The sequence below is a fragment of the Amphiprion ocellaris genome, chromosome 12 (assembly GCF_022539595.1).
Source record: "Amphiprion ocellaris isolate individual 3 ecotype Okinawa chromosome 12, ASM2253959v1, whole genome shotgun sequence".
NCBI classification, from domain to species: Eukaryota; Metazoa; Chordata; class Actinopteri; family Pomacentridae; genus Amphiprion; species Amphiprion ocellaris.
Genome location: NC_072777.1, coordinates 6,607,807 through 6,623,340, shown reverse-complemented (window position 1 = coordinate 6,623,340; position 15,534 = coordinate 6,607,807). Strand labels below are relative to the sequence as shown.

The window sequence follows — 15,534 nt, the reverse complement described above, 5'->3', positions numbered from 1 at the left end:
CGGCAGGTCTTTGGATTCCGAGGATGAAGGCGTTTTATTACTGTCCTCTCATGTCAGGCACAAAAACATGATTTTTAGAATAAAACTGATGTCAGACACACCTTCCTGCAGTAGTTTTCAGTGTCTTGACACATTTCTCTCTAAGCAGTGAGCTTTTTATTATTTATCTGGGAATCATAAGAGTTAATGAAGTCGCCTCCTGAAGCTGTTCTAAGTTGTGGTAGATCTTTAATGACTGAAGATGAGATCGACCACAGAATACGCCGACCCAAATACTTTAACAATACAGTTACATGCCTTCTTTTGAACACCCCTCACAAAATCCTCAGTGCAGTTGGAACACCGGACAAAGAGCTTGAAACGAAGTAACTGATGTAGTGAACAGTGAGATAACAAAGGAGGGGACGAGCTGTCAATCTGTCCTGCACACTGAGACAAAAACTATGTGAAGAAAACAGGAGCTGGAGGCGGTAAAGCTGAATGAATCTGCTGAGTCAAGTTTAACAAGGAGGTAATGGAGTTTGCAGAAAGACTGTTTCCTTTCTTACAGCCCACAGGGCGATGAGACACTTCTGTTTTTTACACGTAGTTTGCATTGTAACTAAAGACTGAAAATCAAACACAGGGGACACAAACTCATTGCAGCTACACAAGACTGTAAGTCCTATCTGGAATAGAAAAAAAGAAAACACTTTGCAGTTCACAAACTTCATTTAACAACTGAACTTATTCCCAGAGAGTTTCAGCTCAACATTTTAGGACCCATCTGTCTTTAAATAGTGTTTTGGTGGACTATCATAAAGCAAAATGAAGTGAATTGTTTGAATTTATACTGTACCTCTGGGCTCTTGCGGTTCTGCATGATATTTTTGTCCGTGTCTTTGGTAGCGAAGAAGCGAGTGCATCCTCTGTTCAGGTACTGCAAGGCAATCAGAGACAGCAAATATGAGCCAAAAACTCAGGCAACGAAGCAGCAACAACAACATTAAAAAAGAAAATTTTAAAGCAGATTAAAACAAAGATCACGTGAGAAAATGTATAACAGGTCATTAGTTTGAGAACATTTCAGTCGTGTGTGTGGCAGCATCGTGTGATACGACAATGAAGGCTATTAAAGTAGATTTAAATTCGAGTCACAGTCCAGTTTACAGTCGTGGTGAAGGTGGTTAAGTTCATGAGCTTTTCAAGCAACGAACCTGTCACAAAACATGATGATACAAATATATAATCTTCAGTCATGCATCTGTTTAAGAATGCTAACTTTACTTGAATGTGACCAGTTTCAGTCTCTTTGTGACATCAGGGAGCTTTAATAATCTTACTGTCCAAAAGGCCTGTAAGATCTGCTGGGTTACACCTTTTAACTGTTTGTCCAGTCACATTTCACAACAGGTCTCAGTTAGTCAGCTGTAAAGAATTAAAAGTTTGGAGTGTATCTTTGATGAGTGAACAAAAAGCAACATTTTTTTAAATCACAGTCAGTAGAAAAAGATGTCCTTTGCAGTCAGTGGCCGCCATGACAAAAAGAGAGGTAATGATAAAAGCTTTTTATCAGTGAACATCAAGTCTTGAAGCGCTTTTTGATTTTTGTCCTTATCGGTTGTCTTCCAGTTGGTTGCATCAGCTTTTCAGTCCTGTGTAAACACTAATTTTGTTTATCAATAATTCTTTAATTGTTTTTTATGAATAAGTGTAATTGTGTTTTGCTGCCTTCACTGGAAAAGTGAAAAAATTGAATTACCATTAAAGGTCCCACATTATGCCCCCTTACAGGCAATTGATGAGTGACATGTCCCCAGAATATTTTTTTCAGATTTTTTCAACTCAGAATACCCCAAAATTGTTAATCTCTGCATGACTTTAAAACCCCTGGCTTTAGCCCTGTTGTAAACGGGCCGTTTCAGCGTTTAAAGCTTTAAACGCAGCTTAGCCACACCCCCTTCAGGAAGAAGACTCTCTCTGCATCTGGGATTGACAGCACAGAGCAAATCAGTTGACCAGCAGTCGACACAGACGTAAATGAGTGTGTGACGCTACCACTGTATGAAATACAGTATATGTGAGCACAGAGACCAGGAGAGAAGCCAACAGATGTAAACGCCAGCTAAGTTTAGGTCGCACTAAAGCACCAAAGGAAAACACAGGTGCCAGAGGAATGATGTTTTCGTATTTTTACAGCCTTCATTTTACATCTCCAAGTTTATGAAAAGTACAAAACTGAATAAAAATGGCTGTTTCACTGTTTGTCCTTGGACCTTTGTCCGTAGTCATTCACTACTGGGAGCACAACATGAGCTTTGCTGCTTTGAAGATGCTTTGATCTGTCTTTCCATTAAAGTGGCACGGGTCTTTAAATCTACAAATTTTGCCCCCAGCCCCTAAGTTGAATATGCAAACCACCTATTCACTTACTAATGTATGCCAGAAATTGGCCTGTACCATTGTTATGATAATAATCAAGGTTATTCACTTCAGCTGTGAGAGGTCTGAGAGTTTTAGCTTGTTGGTGTGAAGCTATTACCCAAAAAAAGCATGAAAAACAAGAAATAAACCTGTTGGACATGGGCTATTTCACAGAAATGTAACAGCACGTTTTCAGACTTAACTCCTTAACGTGCTTCAAACAAACCCCTCTCTGTTCACCGCATCTAAACAAATGTTTATACCTGTTCTACTCTACTATAGGACGTCCATCTCTGGGGTATGAGAGGCCAACAAGCACTTTGTTTGAGGCGTACGGAGGCTTTAAAAGTCGAAAACCATAAAATTCCCCGTGAGCAGACAGATAAAGGATGTAAAGTTTCTTGGGGTGACAGTCTTCGCATTATCTCTGAAGATGCTGATTCAGTTGTTCAGAATTCACCTCCATAATTAAATCTGCATTTGCACAAAAAGCACTTCCGCTCTCCGTAATCGATTCTGTACCGGTTCTAATGGTTTCCCACCAGCTGGCCTCGGCTGCTCCGCGTAGAGAATCGAGGTGATGATGACTCTGACGCTAACCTTCCAGGTGTCTCGGGGAGGGGAGACTGGAGTCGGGGTTTATCTTGTTTGGAGAGGCGATTCCCTTTTTTGGCCCGACAGATGGACATAAACAAAAACTTTCATTACAGGAGAAGCTACAGGGAGGACTTGATGCTCGTTCAGCCCTCCATCTCTCCGGCAGATTGCAGATGGGACACATTCTCCATTTTATTCTTCTAGTTTCCATCCACTGCGGACGCTTGTTCAGACTCTTGCGGTGTCGTCCTGAAGCTCCTGCATGCTACACCGAGGCGTAAAAGCAAATACACCTTTTTCTGCATTATGTGTTTGAGAGAAATATTGTACTTTCATCTCCTCTATATTTATCTGATGGCTGCAGGGTTACAGTCAGGGAACCACACCAAGTGCCACTGTAGGTCTGTCTTTTAGCCTCCTTTCCTTTTTCTAAATTCCCTCACTCCTGACTTTTATCTTTCACTTCACGACTTCTTGTATTCCTTCCTTATATTGTTATTTCTGTATTGGTGTCATGTGTTATTTTCTTATTTCTTTCCTCCTCTACTTCCTTATTCATTTCCATCACCCTAGCTCCATTTTCTTTCACTCCTTAATAATTTATTTTCGTGCCTCTTTCTGTCTAGTTTTGCTTTTTTACCCCATATTTGTTACTTCTTTCCTTCCTTCCTTCCTTCCTTCTGTTTTTACAGAATTGTTTACTTTCCTTCTTTCCCTCCTTCTCCTACTTTCTTTTTTTACTTCCTTTCAGTCCTATTTTCTTCCTTGTTTCCTATTTTTGTCTTTGTTTCCTTATTTCCTTCCCTTTATCGTTCTCATTTCCACCTTTGTTTCTCAATTTCCTTCCTTCTTTACTTCCTTGTCAATATTTCTTTTCCTTTTTTGTCCTTTCTCCTTCTTTCCCTTTTCCAACTTCCCCTTTTTTCCTGACTTACTTTTTCATATTCTTATTTGTGTATTTGTTTCATCTATTCTCTTCTTTCTTTCCTCCCCTCCTTCCTTATTCATCTTCTCTCCATTGCCTTTTACTCTTTAATGATTTGTTTTTACACCTCCAGCAAACTAATCTTTGTTTCCTTCTTTTCTTCCTTTGTTCTGTTTTTACTTGTTTTTCCCTACGTCTTTATTTCCTTGACTTGTTTCCCTTTTGTTTCTTTTCTGCCCAATTGTCTTCATTATGTTTCTTCTCTCAATGTTTGTTTTCTTATTTTATTCCCCTTCTTTATTTTTCTTCCTTCTTTAGTGCCTTTATTTCTTTTCCTGCTAGTGTGTTCTTCCTCCTTATATGTCTCAACATTTGCTTCCTTATGTCCTGCCTTCTTTGTTTATTTTTTGGCTTTGTTATTTGCTCATTTCTCTCTTCTCTCCCTGGTTTCTCTCATTTTTCACTTACTCTTCCTTTGGCCTAATGCTATCCTCCTTCTAGTCTAGTCTCCCTTCATTCTCTCCTCCTCTATTTCTTAAGTTCCTTCCCTCAGACCTCTTTTCTTCTTTTTCCTTCATTCTTTACTCCCTTTATGCTGACAGTTCTTTTACATTTTTCATGTCCTCCCTCCTGCCTTCTATTGTTCCACATTAGTTTTCATATTAGTTTCTTTATGTTGTGCTTTATGACCTTAACTTGTTTTTTCTTTTTAATTTGTTCCCTTTATTTAACTTTTATCGCACTACATTTTTTCTTCTTAAAACTATCTAAAACCATGAAACTATAATATTGATAGGGGGACTTTGATTTCTTTTCTCTGTGGTATTTACAGATATTCTCCTGTAAATTATCGGACTCCTACAACTACTGGAAATAGCTGATACGCTCCATACATCCCTCTCGCTGGCCTTTCAGGTCTTATCTGCACTTTATACCAAACACATTCTTTAAAGCGCCCTGATCAAAACTGAACGCAGCTCACCCTCCTCCCTGCGGTGAACTAAACTTGCGGAGTTCATCACGACCCTAAAGCTCGGTCCTCGACAACTATTATCAGAGAAGCCAGTGAATCTTTTCTAGCCGTCCCACCAGCAGGGAAAACTTTAGATACATGAAGCCATTAGAAGCAGTTGAAGTGACTGCAGGAGGAGTAATAAGTTGCAGGAGAAAACTGGTGGAGACTGCAGAGCCAACGTCGGCACTATAAGCCCCGAGAATGACGCAGGTGAGAAATAGATTATTTAACTGAGGTGATGCCAATAAAAGGAGCGACTCGGTAAAAGAAAAAGGTCTCAGAAGATGTTTTTGGAGGGGTTAGCATCTCTCAGCTGTTTTCTTCTATGAGAGAATCAGCTGAGGAAATAGAAAGCCTGTTAGGATTTGATTTTAGCCACCAAAAAAAAGGAAGTACTTGGACACATCTGGTTATGTCTGGTTAATGTGCTTCTACAGATTGTTTTTTCTGAGTACACTGTTTATCAAAAAAGGATTTCTAATTTATTTGTCGTCTGTTGATTCTAAGGAAACAAAGTTTGGTTGTTAAGTGCTCTTGTTTCTGTTCTTTCCATGCTAAACTCTCAAAATTTCCATAGATTAAACTTTAGCACACTGACTAAAAGATCAATACATGTGTCTCCACTTTCAATTGACTAAAAGCAGAAACGCGACAGCCATTATCAGCGCATTAACCTTGTTTAATGTAGTCATTACTGTGGATCTGTCTGTTTGTAAATGGAGGTGAACACTGAACAGAAACAGAGCAGATGGTAAACACGGCCGTTTGATCCTTCTATGCACTCCTTAAACAGTGTACAGAGAGTAGAGCAATCAGATGGGCTCCAGCTTTAATGAGGGTCTGAGAGGAAAGATGGCTTGTGCTGCCCTCTGGTGTTCAAAACAGACATAGAGTAACGGCAGGCTGAGTTTTACATCTTATTTAAGGTATAAAAGGTTTAATTGTTGCTGTTCCTGGAACATTTGTGCATGAAAATGATTATAATGGTTTGAAGGCTTTACATAGATCCAGTCCAGTCTACAATAACACTATATAATATGAACAAAAACTACCCAGGGTATTTATTATTTTCATTTTTTACATACAAAGTCCTTTTTATAATGTGTTCTTATTTTATTCTTATAATGTATATATGTATATAGCTTCTCCTTTGCTCCTGCTCTTACTTTTATTCTTTACCTTTTAGAAACACACAAAGAATACCAACGTATCTGTACTACAATGTACTCGTGCAAATGGCAATAAACTTTATTCTATCCTATTCTACTAGACATTGTGGAGCTCTTTTTCAAGCACGGTCAAATTTATCAAGGTGCTTATTTCAGCTGTCTTTTAATCTGGTCACAATCTGGTCAAAGAAATTTCTGCAAGTCAGGATCAAGCACATTTCCCACAAGTCAGTTCTGGACCCTAAAAAACCTCTGCAGCGATCAGGGATACTTGAACCAGCATATGCAGTGCCAAATAGTTTGCTATAGTTTTTTCTCCACAGCTGAACTTAAATTAAAGCTTTTCTGCTAACATCTGGTTTGCCTGATTTGAATCAAATCCCATCATGACTGTAAAGGCTCATGCACACCTCCAGTTTCTTGAAGACAGGAGGAAATATCTCCAGATAAGAGCAGAGAGAACTCCTCCACTGTTCTTGTACTGCACTTACTATCAACTTCATTTCAAAAACAACATTTTGTACCTTGGACCTTCATCAGGTAAAACTGAGGGACAAAGAACATGCCACATGTTTCACCTGAAGAAGGTCCAAGGACCAAAATAAATCAAGTTTGAAATTTTTTCTAAGTTACAAGAGTGTATAGGAATGAAATTCAATACAACATGTTACCATAATCACAAAAGTGCTGGAAGTTTGAATTTGAAGAGGCTCCTAAATTAGTCCCGACTGACCTGAATATAAGACAATATTGTTTTCTGGAAACCAGGTTTGAAACGCTGGAGTCGTCTAGTTTTGCAGACAAAGAGTCAATTCATTCATAATATTAATATAAAGTTTGAATGGAGAGAGGAGCAGTGTAACAGTGTCCTGCAGAGAGTGTTGCATTACAGGTTGTTTGCAGCTTTAATGCTGCAAGGCTACAGAGTCGGTATATGGATCTGAAGTACCTTCATATGGTTATTTATCTCTCAATGCTGCCACTTCCTAATGGATGCAGGAACGCTGTGGCTGATAAATGTGTCTGGCAAAGTAGAAATTTGCAGCTGTGTGAGTAACAAGATTTACAGCTGCCGGCCACCGACTCAAATCTGTACACATAAGTGGCCTCTAGAGAGCCCAGCAAGAGCCGCACATGAATTATTATTAGTATTTCACACTGCACATTAGTGAATTACTGTCAAACTAAGAATTAGTGAAGAAAATTAGAGTTTCTAAATGATGAATATACATGCGCTGAAGGCTGCTGGTTTAACCCTCTGAACCCCAGAATCAAAGAAAAGTTTGAAGGGCGTGCTGTCCTTTAAAAAATCATCAAAATTACCCCATTGAGTCCTTTAACCGAATCTGAGCTTAAAATTGAGACATTCCATTAAAATCCCTTTATTCTACATGTCTTTTTCACAGATTTGTCAAAAATGAACAGTTTGCCACAACTAGACTGAAAAATCTGTAATCCTCTGTTCAAGCAGGAAGCCATTAGTGACTCCGATGCAACCAACTTTTCGGCTGAACTGCAGGCAGTGTTTACACAGAGCAGACAAGACAAGTATGGAGACATAAAAAACAGAAGTAGTAAAATATCTGTAGTATGTAGATCCGCTTTTTCCCAAGTATTCAGTAACACCTGTGGGTACTTGTTGTAGATGTTGATTTCAAATGTTCTAAAATTTTGTAAAATAAGTTATCAACTAAATTCAACTTTAATGTTTTCATTTTTATGATGTATGGTGTTAACTTTGTTATACTGCACAGGAGACACTTTGAGTTCTCTCTACTTCTAGTCGTGGTTGTGCTGTTTCCATACACAGTGAGTAAAAGTGTAACTGGAGCAAATAAACGGAAACTGCTTGGGGTTCAGAGAGTTAAAATAAATGTAAGTTTCCTAAAATGGAACTGTAGTTTATAGCAAACGTGACCCAAACAAGAGGAACTATTTTCAGCAGCGGATTAATTCACATTTGGTGCTCTAGGGTGCAGGAAAGTGTATGTGGGGCTGAATCAAAATAAAATACAATAACTGTGTTCATGATAATGAATTAACATGTCACTCAGTGCAACATCACGGCGCTCTGTTCTGTTTTAATAGTTTTTTGGACAACAATGGAGCTCTACAGCACAGAGGAATAAGTTATATCAGGCTCTGATTTACACACACAGTCCTCAGTGTGGGATTCAGTGGGATACATTGATGACAGTAAGAAAAATATGGAGTCCTTCCATCAAGTCTCCTATAAATACTCCACCCTGCTGCGACCATCCATCATCTGCAATAGTAATCTATCCCCCCATCTGTCATCCATCCTCCCAGTCTGAAGGATTGACCGAGCCTGCGTGGATTTATCACACGTCAAAATGCACAAACGGACCGATAAAATCTAGATGTTCCTACCCTGAACGTGTCTGGAGAGCCGAGGTGGAACTTCTGCCTGATGTCCTCGGGGGCTCCGGCACACAGTCGGTAGAAGATGTGGTAGTTCCTCTCCTCGGGGCTTTGTCTGCAGATCCTCGACTTCTCCAGCAGGTAGTGCGACACGAAGCCGCCCACGACGGCGTTCTGAAGACAAAAGCAGCAAGAAAAAACACAGAAGCATTTCAATATCCCCAGTTGTACATTTACAGCATCTGTCACTGCAACTTCTCCTCACATTCTTTCACTTACATTATCATTACAATAAACTTACACAGCGAATTAAGGGAAATATTAATAAAATACCAGGAATTTCAGTGTTATATTAGTGTAAATGCAGGTAATAAAGTAGGAAAGCAGCATAAAACTATGTGTGCATAACAAACAGTGATTTATAGACTATGTGCAGGTCTGCCGACACGGAGACAAAAGGGAAAATGATAACTGCAGGAAGTGAGGCCTCATTATTGCTTGTTTTTTGCTATGTAAGCATCTGAGATGATATAGGGAATATTGTGTTTATTCATGAGTTGCTATGAAGATAAACCGAGTATGCTAAGTAACTATAGCTATTAGGCATCATTTTTAATTCATAACCTCATTGTTTGGAGGCCTCTGCAAGACTCATCTGCAGAAGCTGATTTATTCTCATAAAACAGTTTAGAGCACCTTCTCGTTGAAGTGGATCTCCACAAACTTTCCGAAGCGACTGCTGTTGTTGTTGCGGACAGTTTTCGCATTTCCAAAAGCCTCCAGCAAGGGATTTGCTGGAAGATTGGAGAAGAAGGTCAAGTCACAAAAACAAATTCCAAGACAAAAAAATAAAAATGTACTGATGAGAGCGAAGTAATCTTACCTTCCACTATTCTCTCATCTATGTCCTGGCCGGTTCCATATGAGGTTGTCAGGTATCTGGAATTACAGCAGAGTTACGGTGAAGTGGGAATGAAATTTAGTGATTGATTGCTGACTTCAGCCACGGTGGGTTTATCGGTTGTTGGAAGACGATGTGGAGCAACACCAAATCATAACTTAAATATCTTAATGTTAGATATCTACTCAAGGCTATCATCAAAGGTTGGTAGAATCAGGCCTCACAAGTGACTAGCAGCATATTTGGGGTGGCAGGAATGTTTTGGCTCATCGGCGTCTAGTTTTTATTATTAGCAGTGGCGTAGTTTGCCATTTCTACGCAGGATTCAGAAAGAATATGCTGAGCTTTAATCAAACAGCCCACAATTATACATTACAAATTAGAAACTGCACATAACGTAATAATGTCAAAACTTGTAAATATGTCAGATCTGTCAAATTTCAGCAGCCTTTATTTTTTTATTTTTTTGTCTGCATTTGTTCTCATTGTTTAACTCCACAAAAGGGGAGTCAACATTATATGAGATCGATGCATATTTTAGTCTTGCAGCCAAATATTTTAATATTTAGTGCATGTGTGTGACCATCACCGGCCCTCCCTGAAAGCTAAGCAGACATTCTTTATTAGAATTCCCTATTATAAGCCAGGGAGGGCAGTGCTACACCTCAGTGATGTGTGGGGGAAACAAAGACTGGACAGGACGAACAGGACGAACAGGACGAACAGGGATAGAAATTAACAGGCGGTGCTATTGCAATTAAAGATAGTAAGGTGGTGTGTTATTCCCAACTACTAACTGTCCAACAATAAAAAAAAAAAATTTAAAAAAAAAAATTTAAGAAAAGAAAACCAAACCAGCACAAAAGAAAGACAGATTCAATAAATAAATAATTAAACAAACGGTACTGAGCACCATAATTGTGGATGTCTTGATAGTGTAGAATATAATAGAATAGGCCAGAAGAGGATACTAGTGCAAGAGAGAATGAGTTTAGGGTAGAGAGTCTGGAGAGATTCTCAGCACATTCTGGCGGGACCCATCATTCACTGAAATGGGACTCGGCAGTAGCTGGCGAGACCTGATCAAACATGCAAGTGTGAAGAACCCCGAAGCCCAGAACAGCAATCACGGCAAGACAGGGCCAAGCCAACAGGGCACCCCTCCCCCCGGGCCATAGGAGCCACAGGGCGGCACCCCCAGAGAGCCACCGGGGCCACAGTGAACGACGCGAACCCGTAGAACAAGAGGGAGCAGCTACTGACACCCCCAGCACGCCAAGACCGACCCAGGTGGCCCGGGGCACGAGGACCCACCCGCCACCCAAACCCCAACCCCGCCCACCCCAGCCCCCACCAAACCCCCCACCCCACCACCCGACCCGCCCACTCCCACCCCCTCCCCCGAGGGGGCCAACGGCCCCACGCAGCCAGGAAGCCAGACACAGGGGCCGAGCGGCCCACCGAAGGGGCGGCAACCAGCCCATCACAAGGCAGGCCGCCACCGGGAGCCGGTCAGAGGAAATCGGAGCCGGGACCCGATGCGCGTCCAGAGGGTAAAAATGGACAGTGTGGTGGGGCCCGGCGATGCCAACAGGGAGGCACCCCGCATACCCCCCGCACCAGGCCCCAGGTGAGCGCAGTACACCCAGGGCCCCCACTCCCAGCAATGCACCCTGACAACCCACCAGGACAGAGCCACCACATGCCACCAGCCCGCAGTACAGCCACAGCGCCCACCAGGACGGCCAATCCAGCCCCCGCAGCCCACCAAGAGCCATCGCACCAGCCTGGACCCGTCGGGCACGAAGGAGAACCCCCCCCGACCACAGCCCCCAGGTCCCGGGGACCCCCCAGCCACAGCAACACGGATGATAGTCCACCCCCGCCACCCCATAGCCATAAGGGGGCCGGGTCCCACCAGCGAGGCCATATTGGTGAATTCCCCCCCATTACTCCCTGTTAATATGTCTCCCGATCCCAGACTGGAGACATTATCCCTGCACCGTGATAACCCTGAGTGTCATGTGGTGCATTAAAAGTGGGGAGGCTGGGCGAGGCGTCCAGGGGGCGGGCCAGAGGACCACAGAGGATGGCTACTCTGCAGCCTACCCTGGCCCAAGTTCCCCGAGCCGTCCCAGACCTACCCCCAAGGTGTGAGTGTGTGTAGTGCATTAAAAAGAGAGCAGGGGAGGCAAGCAAGAGGGTGATGGGGAAGAGACAAGGCCGTAGAGCCCTGCCATCCGCCCCACCACAGAGCCCATCACTCCTGCCCCCACCTGCTCTCAGGGCCCTAACTGTCATGTCCCTATATGTGCCTAAGAGTAACTATATACAGTGACGTGCGAAGTATGTGAAGTGCACAGTAAGAGGCAGTCTGGTGTGGATCCGGCCCATGAGGACAGAGCAGCGGGGGAGACAGGTAGTAAGACCACCGGTACTGATGCAGAGGGCCCCCAGAGCCCAGAGGCAAGAGGCCGAGGTGGGCCCACCCGAACCCGACTGGCCCAGCCAGCACCAAAACCCCCAGAAGTCGCAGCGCTAGACCAGCGCCCCGGCAGACGCCGTAGCCCCACCATGGGCCAGCCGCATGCAGCACCCTGCCCCGGAGGGAGGACCAGGCCGCACCACAGGGAGCGAGGGCCATGAGCCCCCACGCCCACCCCGAAGCCGGCACGTCCAGGATGCAGGGCGCCCACCCCGCAGCACCACCGAGACCCCACCCACCCCACCACACCCCAGGACAGCACCGGGCCCAGACAGAAGCCCCCAGCCAGCAGAAACTAATCTCCAGTGGCGGCACACAGGCAAGTACCAAGGCCTGTGCCCGGATGAGCCAGAGCCACCCCCCCAGAGAGACCACCCGGCCCCCATGCCAGACCCCCAGGCAGCGGAGGGCCCCCAGCCCCCCAGGGGAGGGAGAGGGATGAGGACGAGCGGCCAGGCAGGAGAGGAGGGAGGAGGAGGGAAGCAGAGCAGGAAGGGACAGGGGAGCGACCGGAGGGCCGACCCACCCCAAACCCCAGGGCCAGCCAGGGCGCCCCAGAAGAGACCAGCCGCCGCCACCCCCAAGGCCCCGGGAGAGCACACAAACCCAGCAGACCCAGGGCTCAAAGGGAGAGACACCGGGGACACCCACCCCCAGGCAGAGGGGTCCGAGCCACGCCGGCCCCGCAGAGCCAGAGAGCAACCCCAAGAGCAATAGGGAAAGGACACCACTAGTGCATGCACACAGCCTTGAAGTCCATGGTGCCATCCTACTTAAAAAGGTAGAGGGTTAATAAGCTGAAATAAAGCAGAGAAAAGTCAGACCATACACACAGACAGAATAATAATTACAATTTTATGAGGGAAGTGGCATACGCCCACATACAAGCGGAGGCTATAGATTAATATTTATTGATTTAATAAATGGAGACCATTTTTCTTTGAAGGAGTCCAATTGGTTTTTTCTGATAGCAGATATTCTCTCTAGTGAAATGTGTTCTGTGAGGAGGTTCAGCCAATGGATGATGTTGAGGGCTTTCTTATCTTTCCAGTTAACTAAGATAGTTTTTTTGGCGATGGCGATAGCTGCAAGTGTGGGTTGGATATGAATATCTGGAAGGGCTGTTTGTGTTAGATCACCAATTAGGCAAACGTTTGGGGAATGCGGAATCCCACAGTCCAAAATATTGGAGAGTTTCTGTGTGATCGTTACCCAGAATTGATAGACGGGTGTACAAAGCCACAGAGCGTGAAAGTAAGTGTCAGTCATGTTTTGGGTGCATTGCGTACATGTGTCTGAGCGAGAGAAGCCCATTTTATACAGTTTATATTGCATTATATGCGTTCTGTGAAGCACCTTAAATTGGATCAATTGTAAGTTGGTGTTTTTAGTCATTTTAAATGTGTTTTCACAGATCTGGGTCCAAAAATCAGAGTCAAAAGATTTGGATACATCTTTTTCCCATTTTTGAGTTGGTAGGTGTATAGAGTGTGTCTTTGAGAGTAAACTATAAATTTTTGAGAGATTCTTTTTATTTCTTGGAGACAGTTTCACAATGTATTTGACAAATTCAGGTGGCTGTAAATCCGTTGGCTGTAAAGTAGTCTGAAGCAACGGAATTCTTCTTGTAATCATCTTCTTTACCTGTAGGTACTGAAGAAAATTTCCATTTCTTATTTCAAATGTTTGGAATAAGTTTATATATGTCCTAAATGTGTCGTCATCCAGAAGGTGATGGAGGTGAGTGACTCCTCCCTCTGCCCATGTGCTGAAATAAAGAGCTATTTTGTTGTTTGCAAAATCAGGGTTGTGCCAGATTGGGGAGAGTATACTGGGTTTTAATTGGGAGCCTGTGATTTCCAGTGCTTTCCACCAAGCAGACAAGGTGGAAGCGATCATAGGGTTCTTGAAGCAGGAATGATGTTTAAGGGCAGAAGTGATAAAGGGAAGGTCAGAGATTTTGATCTGGTTACAATCTAACTGTTCTAGTTCAAGCCAGGAGTTATATTCTTCATGTGGATGTATCCATTTGGTGAGATATTGTATTTGGTTGGATAAATAATAATATATGAAGTTGGGAGCCTCCAGTCCCCCTTCGGATTTATTCTTCTGGAGGGTAGTCAAACTGATTTTAGCCTTTTTATTCTTTGAGTAGAATTTACCAATAGCAGAGTCTAACGATTGGAACCACTTTGATGTGGGTTTAAATGGAATCATGGAGAAGAGATAGTTGATTTTAGGTAATATTTTCATTTTGACTGTAGCTATTCGTCCCAAAAGGGAGATGGGGAGGTTGTTCCAACGCCTCAGATCATCACAGACTTTGTCCAAAAGTGGAGTGAAGTTCAGGTGAACTAGTTCTGAGAGTTCGGAGGAAATATTTATGCCCAGATATCTGATGTTGCCAGTAGGAAAAGAATAATGCGAGTTTTGAACTGCGGGATTCCACGAGTTATCTGTTAAAGGTAATATAATTGATTTTGACCAGTTGATGGAGTAGTCTGAAAGACGCGAGAAGGTTGTGATGAGGTTAAATACTTCCTTTACTGAAGTTTTGGGTTCTTGTAGATAAAGTAAAATGTCATCTGCATATAGGTTAATTTTATGTTCAGACTCCAGAGTGCAGATACCTTTGATATCGGTGTTCTGACACACAGCTGTTGCTAGTGGTTCGATAAAGATCGCAAACAATAAGGGAGAGAGTGGGCATCCCTATCTTGTTCCCCTTTGCAGACAGAAGCTTTGTGAGGTGATCCCATTAGTGGTGACTGTAGCCTTGGGTGAGTTGTACAGAGCTGATACCCAATGGATAAACGATTCTCCGAAGCCAAATTTGTGGAGCACAGCAAAGAGAAAGGACCAATTGACTTTGTCAAAGGCTTTTTCTGCGTCCAGTGACATAACAATAGCTTCTTTGTTGTGGCATTGCGTCAAAGAGATTAGATTTAGAAGTCTTCTGATATTGTTGGTGGAGTGTCGGCCATTTATAAATCCTGTTTGATCGCTGTGGATTATTGACGGGATGATTTTCTCCAGCCTAGAGGCGAGAGCTTTTGAGATATTTTTGATATTGGTGTTGATTAGTGACAGAGGTCGATAGCTGGAGGGAAGCATAGGATCTTTTTCTGGTTTCAATAATAATTTAATTGCAGCTGTATTCATGTGCGGACTGATATAACCATTATTTTTAATCTCTGTCACTGTCCTGAAGAAAAGGGGTGCTAACATTGACCAAAAATGTTTAAGAAATTCAGCAGGGAAACCATCAGGACCAAGGCACCTGGTCCTGATGGTTTCCCTGCTGGCATACTGTCTAATGCACATTGTAATTCTTTCATAGTCAATGGAGCATCTAATATGTCTCTGTAATTTGACGTTAGTTTGGGCATGTTTAAATTGTTGAGAAAATTATGAATATCTTCCATGTTTGGGTTAGCTGCTGCTGAGTATAAACTCTGGTAATAATTATAGAAGGTCTGGTTGATTTCCTGAGGTGACTGAGTATATTTTCCTGAGGGATCCTGAATTGCTGTTATGAAGGATTTTTCTTTATTGCGCTTGAGTTGGTTCGCCAGAAATTTTCCTGATTTATTATTGTGTTCGAAATCATTTTATCTTAGTTGTTGTAATAAAAACTCTGTTTTCTTGGATAGGATA

General features: G+C 42.9%; 1 protein-coding gene across 6 annotated transcripts in view; it reads right to left on the bottom strand.

The window, feature by feature from the left end:
• Positions 1-15,534, bottom strand: part of myo6a (myosin VIa) — a 201,577-nt gene that overhangs the window by 142,027 nt on the left and 44,016 nt on the right. For all 6 annotated transcript variants that reach the window (XM_055015731.1, XM_055015733.1, XM_055015734.1 and 3 more), the window contains exons 7-10: positions 9,375-9,430; positions 9,188-9,285; positions 8,501-8,665; positions 839-919 (exon numbers count right to left, since the gene is read on the bottom strand). In XM_055015731.1, coding sequence (XP_054871706.1) covers positions 839-919; positions 8,501-8,665; positions 9,188-9,285; positions 9,375-9,430 — 400 coding nt within the window. The remainder of the gene's footprint in view (positions 1-838; positions 920-8,500; positions 8,666-9,187; positions 9,286-9,374; positions 9,431-15,534) is intronic.